The sequence below is a fragment of the Meriones unguiculatus genome, chromosome 7 (genome assembly GCF_030254825.1).
Source record: "Meriones unguiculatus strain TT.TT164.6M chromosome 7, Bangor_MerUng_6.1, whole genome shotgun sequence".
Lineage (NCBI taxonomy): Eukaryota > Metazoa > Chordata > Mammalia > Rodentia > Muridae > Meriones > Meriones unguiculatus.
The window spans coordinates 80,122,540-80,130,866 of NC_083355.1; the positions used below are offsets into that span (position 1 = coordinate 80,122,540).

The 8,327-nt window shown below is 54.0% G+C and overlaps 1 protein-coding gene across 1 annotated transcript; it reads left to right on the forward strand.

The window, feature by feature from the left end:
- Positions 1–528: 528 nt before the first annotated feature.
- Six6 (SIX homeobox 6) lies at positions 529–3,113 on the forward strand. The gene is made up of 2 exons (XM_021647262.2): positions 529–1,417; positions 2,449–3,113. Exons 1-2 carry the CDS (start codon positions 846–848, stop codon positions 2,615–2,617), a joined length of 741 nt encoding a protein of 246 aa, XP_021502937.1. The 5' UTR covers positions 529–845; the 3' UTR covers positions 2,618–3,113.
- Positions 3,114–8,327: the final 5,214 nt, after the last annotated feature.

An 8,327-nucleotide genomic window follows, 5' to 3' on the forward strand; every position in this document is an offset into this window, starting at 1 on the left:
TGGTGGTTAGCACCCACTCCTCAAGCGTGAGTCCTTGCCGCCCTTTGAGATAGTTTCGGGAAGCCCCGGAAGGGAGGAGTGCAAACTGACCTCCTCTAGAGATCTCCGGTCCTGCTCCTTGTCTTCCAGATTTGCTGCCCACGCAAAAGAGGTAAGTGGCAGACAGGCAGGAATGGGTGCCTGGGGGGGGGGAGACCCACTTCCCTCCCTGTCCCTTCGGCGCGTGAACTCGCCGCGGGGTTTGCCCGCTCCGCCACGTTTAAACTTGCGAGCCCTGGGAGGGTTTGCTTTCCTCTTTTGTCCTCTGGAGCCCCTCCGACCCAGGCATGGCATCGCCCCCCAGAGTGAATTCCTGCAGCCTCCCGCCCCTCCGGTGGGGAACCGGGAGGGAGGGGCGGGGAGGGGGAGCCGGGAGGGCGAGCCGCCGCGGTTCGGTTTTCGCCTCTGCGCCAGCCACTCCTACCTCTCTTTTTTTCCTCCTCCAGGTTCAGCAAAAACCCTGAGCAGGCTCCCAGCAAACCGCGGGCGCTGTCGAGTCCGGGGAGGTGCTGAAATGGCAGGGGCGCGCTAGCCGCCGCCTTGATTGGCAGAGCGGCCGGGTGACAGACAGGGGGTCCCCGCGGCGCCCGCGGCTCCAACCCGCCCACCCCCAGTTAGCGGCGCGGGCTGGCTGGCTGGCTGGCTGGCGGGCCCTGGCTGAGCAAGCCCTAGCCGAGGCCGACCCCGCAGCCCTCTCCAGGCGGGAAGGCTCTCCCCACCCCCATCCGGCAACCCCCAGCCGCACCCTCCCGGCCCCGCGGGCATCCGCTGCGCGTCCTGCCCCGGGGCGCCCGCGCAGCAGCTCCATGTTCCAGCTGCCCATCCTGAACTTCAGCCCCCAGCAGGTAGCCGGGGTATGCGAGACCCTGGAGGAGAGCGGCGACGTGGAACGCCTGGGTCGCTTCCTGTGGTCGCTGCCCGTGGCCCCGGCGGCCTGCGAGGCCCTCAACAAGAATGAGTCGGTGCTGCGCGCCAGGGCCATCGTGGCCTTCCACGGCGGCAACTACCGCGAGCTCTACCACATCCTGGAGAACCACAAGTTCACGAAGGAATCGCACGCCAAGCTGCAGGCGCTGTGGCTGGAAGCGCACTACCAGGAGGCGGAGAAGCTGCGCGGGCGGCCGCTGGGGCCGGTGGACAAGTACCGGGTGAGGAAGAAGTTCCCGCTGCCGCGCACCATCTGGGACGGCGAGCAGAAGACGCACTGCTTCAAGGAGCGCACGCGGCACCTGCTGCGGGAGTGGTACCTCCAGGACCCCTACCCCAACCCCAGCAAGAAGCGCGAGCTCGCCCAGGCCACCGGACTCACCCCCACGCAGGTGGGCAACTGGTTCAAAAACCGCCGGCAAAGGGACCGGGCGGCCGCAGCCAAAAACAGGTCAGAACCGCGAGGCCCTCTGGGCGTGGGGCGCCGTCGGGATGGGGCGGGAGAGGCTTTCCCCGGGCGGCGCCCTTCCCCGGCGTCTGGGGGAGTTGGGGATGCAGTCTTTCTTTGGTTCTGAATTCCTGTGCCAACTCCCGGGTCCCCACTTTCTATCTGGTTCATGGCGTTTGCAGCAGCTGTTCCGGTCACTAGAGTTGGGGGTGCATGGGGAGAGAGAAGAGATGAAAAGCTCAGGATCAATTAAACATCCAGAGGCCCAAAGCTAATTTTTTTGCTAGCGTGGACCCAGGCTCTTATCTAGTTAGCACGATTTTTTTTAATCCCAGCGGCATCCCTCCCCGATGCTCTGAAAAAAAAAAAAAAAAAAAAAAGGTTTTCGTTTTCGAGGGTCTCAGATACTGCGAGGCGGAAGGCTCGTCCCGGGCCACGTTTTTTCATTCTCCAGCGTGGATTTTACATCTCAGGCCCGAGCTCGCCGTGCAACCTGCAACCTCCAGGCGACATTTTTGCTTGCTTTTTCTTTCTTTCTTTCTTTCTTTCTTTCTTTCTTTCTTTCTTCCTTTCTTCCTTTCTTCCTTTCTTCCTTTCTTCCTTTCTTCCTTTCCTTCTTTCTTTCTTTTTTTTCTTTAGCTGGGATAGAGCAGATTCCAGCATGAAGCCTGGGCACAGGTACCCTTAGGAAAGGAATCCACGCCCCAAAGCCTTCTCTCTCCCGCTTTGCATTTTCCTGACAGTCCTCCAGTAAATCTCCGGACGGTGGGTGACAACTTAGGAAGCTTTGGGGGAGGCTAAGGTGGAATTCATGGTGAGCCGAGAGGGCATGAGGGAGAGCAAGGCGGCCTAGGGTTCCACAGAGGAGCAGCTGCGCGGCGGCCCTAACCCCTTCGCCTCGCCTCCCCCGCTTGCCGGAGGTCTGCGGAGGAGAGTCTTGACCCCGAGAGCTGCGGGCAGACCCGCGGAGCAGAGGGAGCCGGCGTGGCAGCTGGGTGTCTCGCTCTGATTCGCGTCCTCTCCTTCCCTCGCAGACTCCAGCAGCAGGTTCTGTCCCAGGGCCCGGTGAGGGTGCTGCGCTCCGAGGGAGACGGCGCGCCGGAGGTCTTGGGCGTCGCCTCCAGCCCGGCCGCCAGCCTGTCGAGCAAAGCGGCCACGTCGGCCATCTCCATCACGTCCAGCGACAGCGAGTGCGACATCTGAGCTGCACACTCGTCCGCTCAGCAACGGAATCCAGTGTAAAATCGAGACACACGAAATCAGAGAAGAGAGGGCGAGGCCGGCCAGCAGCGCCGGCGGAGGCTGCGGCCGGGGACCCGCGGGCCTACGTGGCCCTGTTTGCCAGGCGGCGCCGGGCCCGCGGCGAGGCCTGACCACCGCCGCTCCTCGGCCCTCGCAGCGCTTTTTCTGAAGGATCTGGCTGCAGAGACTCCCTTGGAACGTTCCTGCAAGCTGAGCGCCCGCCCTTGAGTCCCCTGTGGGTATTTTACGTCGAAAGGACGCTATTATATATATGTATAACTTTTGCTTCGAAGGTTTCTTTTTTTTTTTAAAAAAAAAAAACATATATATATGCTGTTTATTTACTTATTTAAAAGACTTCCGCGTTAGGTTTCTCTGTAGCTTGGAGAACTTGCTGTTTGGAACGCAAGCTCACGCATTCTGTGTGAAGAAGCCAAATAATAAAACAACTTGGTGGATAACCTTTCTTAATTAAGGGAACGGCTATCTCATTAAAAAAAAATCACTCTTTTTCCCTTTCCCAGGCGTAGAGTTGGAATCTGATCCAAGCGGCCTCCCCAACTTCTCTATATCCTTTGCTATCTCTCGGCATATGTTTTTAAACAGCCGCTGATAGGCGGCTAAGCATCTGCCGCATTGCACCGTGTAAAAATGTGTGTAGATGTATCCATAAACACAGGCACATTGCAATATTAAAACCTGGAATTCGGAACCCAAGCATTCTACCTACAGCACCGCTTTATAGTCACCGCGCGGATCGTGAATTAATTAATCATTTTTATGAAGCGTTAGTGACTTGCAGGAACAATTTGAGAAGACAAATCCTAGACTCGGGTAAGGGATCCCGTTTTACAAAAACGCGAAGACACGGGGAACTTCATAATAAAAGGTGTTTCCATTCTGTTTGAAGCCCCTCCCATTCACATGCGGAGGGCACTCGTGGTCGGTCAAGGTGAGTGTGGAACTGAGCTCTTATTAAGAGAAAAGAAGATAGGAGAGGTTGTCAGTAAATAATCTAGCATCTTCCTGCTTCAGAAGTGGGTTTTACTCGAGTAAATGATTTTTAACAAGAGAAACGCTAAGACAGCAGACAATATGCAGGTTACATGCCGCCGATAAAGATGACGCTACAGAGAAATGACAGTCATTTCCTAAATCAATGCTCTACATTTAACATGCAACAGTTCATCAAGGACTTCATTTTCTTGGGAATAGCCTTAGTTAAAATATGAAATATTCTTAGCATGTAATTGTTCTTTCTATATACACGTCTGCATGAACACTCACACACACGCACACAAACACACACACACACACACACACACATCTGCCACTTTTGCATTAAGAAAGTAAGTGATATCCAGATTATCTAAGATGTTGTTTTTCCTAGGGAAATGGATTGCATACTCTGAAATTTGACATTGATCTTTGAGTTACTTGGGCTGGACTTCTCCCAGTTGGAGCCCTTTTAATTCCCTCCTCTGTTCTCGGAAGGTGCTCGGTGGGTCAGACGCTGCTAACATTCCTGAAGGCAAAAAAGGCTAAAGCACCAAACAAATGAAAGCTGAAGTCGTGGAAGGTTCTAGGTGGTCAGATGGAAGCCCAGGACCATGAGGAAGGGTTGATGCTTGTTTGTTTGTTTCTACGTCATTTAAACAGACTGCTTTGGGCTTTATGAATGTGTACAAATGTTCCTTATCTAGCAAATTCTTGAAAATTAAAACTCTCTCAACAACAACAAGCACTAGATGGGAAGGTCTAGGGAACTTTTGTGATGACATAGGTAATTCCCAAATCAAACAAATGCCCTTGGGTGGCCCATGAGAGATCTCTATGGTGAAGGTACTTCTCTTGATTCCTAAAGTCTCTGGTAGCTCTTTGGATGCCAAGGGGAAGTCGGGGGGGGGGGGAACCCACCAAGAGTGTAAATTTTAAGAAAGGGTTCATTCTCTAGGTCATGTGATCGACAAGTGCTAGGGGCCTGCAATTGAGAGTCTACTTGATTTTGTACCGTTAGTTTTTGGTAGCATTATGGCTCCAGTCTTGGCATTCAGGGGGCAGAGGCTGGCTGACCTCTGTAGGTCTGAAGTCAGCCTGGTCTACACAGTGAGTTTCAAGCCAGCCACGGCTACACAGTGAGACTGTGTTTCAAAAGCAACAACAAATCCCATCGAGCTTCTCTTGCCGCACCCAAGCCTAGAACCAGCCCAGCAGAATCGACCCAGTAGATTGCACACCAGTGAAAATTTCATGGCTCTTGATCTTAAAATCCAGCTCCACCTCATTTCAACTATGGGATGATCTAGAACCAGCACCTGGAGGAGTTTATTGGCAAATTTATCTTTCTTTCCCCCTTTCGATTCAGGGTTTTTCCTGTGTAGATCAGGCTGGTCTCGAACTCACGGAGATCCTCTGCCTGCCTCTACCCTCCAGAGTGTTGGGATTAAAGGCATGGACCAGCACGCTGGGCTGATCTTTTATTTTTAGGTTGAGGGAGGTGGGGGAGGAAGGAACTAATTACTGAAATGATGTAAAAGAATTTGAGACTCTAAAAATAAAGCCAAGCCTACCTGTCAATCAAATGATATCTGAAAGCAGAAGAAAACATTTACCGCGCTCTCCAGAAAATAGAGTAAGCTTTGCAGGAACTAAGCTTTCTCTGCACAAAACAACGTTTAATGATACTTGCAGGAAAATGTAAGGCCAAATAGTGAAGGATTTTTTTTTCTACCTGCATTGGTGAAGGCTTTTGAATGAAGATATATCCTTTACCTAAATTAACAAGCTGTCCAAGAATTGTATTTGAAGTAGCTATAAGGTGGAGACTTGTTCATCTTATTTCACGTTGGAATCCTGGGGCAGTAACATTGTTTGAAGGATGTTTTTTGCATGTTTACCTGAAATCTGGTGACACTTTGTGTCATCCATTGCTTTGTGAGTAATCAATTCTTCCAAATGACCCCCAGGTTGGAAATTAGCCTAGATACCCCGAGACTTACTTAATCACCTGAATCCTCCCATAAACATGTATTCTAAAGATTTTCCTTAAAATTTTTATATCAATTTTATCTTGGCCTGCAGAGCGTTAAATTCGAGGCAGCAGAAAGGCTCCGTAAATGTTCTGAGTTGAGGAAAACTGTCCACCCAGAAGTTTTTCTTTCTTCAATTCTCCGGCCACAATTTCCTCAAAAGCAATTAGTCCAGCACAGACGAAAAGAGAAGCCTTTTTACCTTTCAACAGACCTGACCGAGGCCAGGATTTTTAACTCAGCCTCAGCTGGGCTCTCTGGCTTCTCACCATTTCCAAACACCCCCAAAAGCTCCCCGAATGCTCGGCTCCCCCGGCCTCTACCGCAACCACCTAGTCCCCGGCCACCCCCGAAGCTCCCCCTCTCTCTCACACCAGTTTGTTTATAAAAATCCAGCGGGAAGAGGGGAGGGGAGCCCAGACTGAGGATGGGGTGGGGTGGGGGAGGGCTTGCTCTTTGTTTACATTAAACAAATGACAGGCAAAGAGCTCCGGCAAAGTCTTCCTTGACCTCGTTCTCTCTCTCCAATTTTCACCGAAAGGAAAAGAAAAAAATATTGTATCCGAAGAGCCGGTGAATGGGGCGGGCGGAGGGGAGCCTCAGCTTCTGGCTCTATTCAGCCGGGACCCCAACGCGGCCGATTTCCGCTCCCATTGTGAGGCGGGCGGCGGGGAACGGGGGTCCGCGGGGCTGTCAGGCGGCTCAGCGTAATCAGGGCTAATGACAGCGGCCCGGGGGCCCCCCGAGGGACAAAGCGCGGGGCCGCCGGGCTTTGTGGGCCTGAATGGCTAATGGCTTTGCCCGCGGGCTGCGAGGGGGCGGGCGGCGAGGGGAGACCCGGTCATTGTCCGCGCGCTGGCCCGGGCGCGTCCCCCGGAGCTCGGCGCGCGCCCCCGAGGCCTCCCCCGACCCCCCCGGCAGGGCCCGGCCGCGGGCGCGTGGGTCTCCCCGAGGGGGCGGCCGGGTCCACCCTCCCCGGCTCGGCCGGCCGGGTCGGTGCGGAGAGAGCGCTCCGAGCACCCGCGGCCAGCGCGCGGCGCCCCGGGGAGCGCGCGGAGCGGAGGCCTCCGGCCGGCCCTGCCCATGGCTCCGCGGGCTGCGGGGCCCGAGCGTCCCCAAAGCCGGGGACCCTGCCGAACAAAACCCCCGGCGAGGGCGGAGGTCCCCCCTCCCGGGGGCGCGGACGCCGCGGTCCTCCCGACAGTGTAGGCCGCTCCAGCGGCTGCGGCCAGTTAAGGCCTGAGCTGAGCGGGTCCGACCTGGGCCTCCGGCTTCACCGAGCTGCCGCCGCAGTCCGGGAACCCGGTTTGCAGACGCCGAGGTTGAGCGCAGAGAGAGGGAGGCGGTGTCATCACCCAAAGCGCCCGCACTTGGGCCTGGCAGACCTGGGGACTCACAGTCTTCTTTGAGGAAACGGCTGCTTCCTCAGGCTCCATCCTGCTTTGCCTGCTATCCCCAGACGTTTTAGACCAGCTCTACCTTGAGACGAGCAAGTGGTTTGGTTTCCCTTCCCCTCCATCTCCCGAGACAAAGGGCTGTGAGCCGAGCGAGGTCTTAGTTAAGAGACCCTTCACCGCAGCACCGCGTCCCCTCAGGCTCGTCTGCCCCATCCCTGACCGCTCATCTGTCACTCCAACCAGGCTCACACACACACACACCCTCCTCCAGATCTTTCGAGTCAGTTGGAGCTTCTCCCTTTATGCTAATAATGTTTTTAAGCATTCTTTTATTTCTGTTTGATTTCTTTCCCCCTTTCAGAGGAGAATGTAAGCCCCTAAAGGGCAAGGCTTGGGCCTCATACCTCTTTGTTCTACCCTGAGCAATAGGTGCTCAATAAATATTTTTAAAAATACTGCGTGGATTACCCTAGCTTCCTTGAAACCGTTCTGTTCTACGCCGCTCTCCGTAGGAATGCATTTGAACGAGCAGAAATGACTCAGAAGAGCCGGACCCCAAGTTCATCCCAATCCTCCAGGCTTGGGTATCGGCTATTACTTTTCGGATCTCTGGGATGATTTTGGAAGGTGTGACACTCCAAGTATGTGGGGTTTCTTAACCCTCCCTGCCCCCCTTTTTTTCCTTGGAATTTTGTGGTTTAGAGTTCAGAACATGAGAACGATCTTCACGCAACGCGCTTTCCCAAACAGTAAGACTCGGGTCTCAAAATTTCTCATGTGTTAACACCTTCAAAACCTGAAAAGGAAATTTCTGATATTTTTGTCTATAATAGGACGATAGAATCCACACAAAGAACTGCCCGCTTCGAATGCCATGTCCCTTCGCGGGAAGACTTACACCCCAAGCCTGTCGATGGGTAAGACCTTAAATGAATGGGTGCTGGGTGCCTTTGCTGAAGAGCTCCAGAGAGCTCTCTCTGCCTGTGATCAGATGTAAGCTCTCAGCTTCTCCAGTGCCACAACTTCTGGCCTGATGCCACGTTCTTGCCATGACGGACTCTAACCCTCTGGAACAGTTCCTGTATGAATCAGCAATGGGAACTTTGGGAAATTTCCTGAATTCAAAAGACAAAAACAACTGTCTTTAGGCGTAGGAAAGGGAGGATCGTGGAAGTGAAATGTGTGTATACTTTCCTGGGGATTTATTCCGTCGTCAGGCTAAGCCTGGAGGCCGGAGTCTGTAAG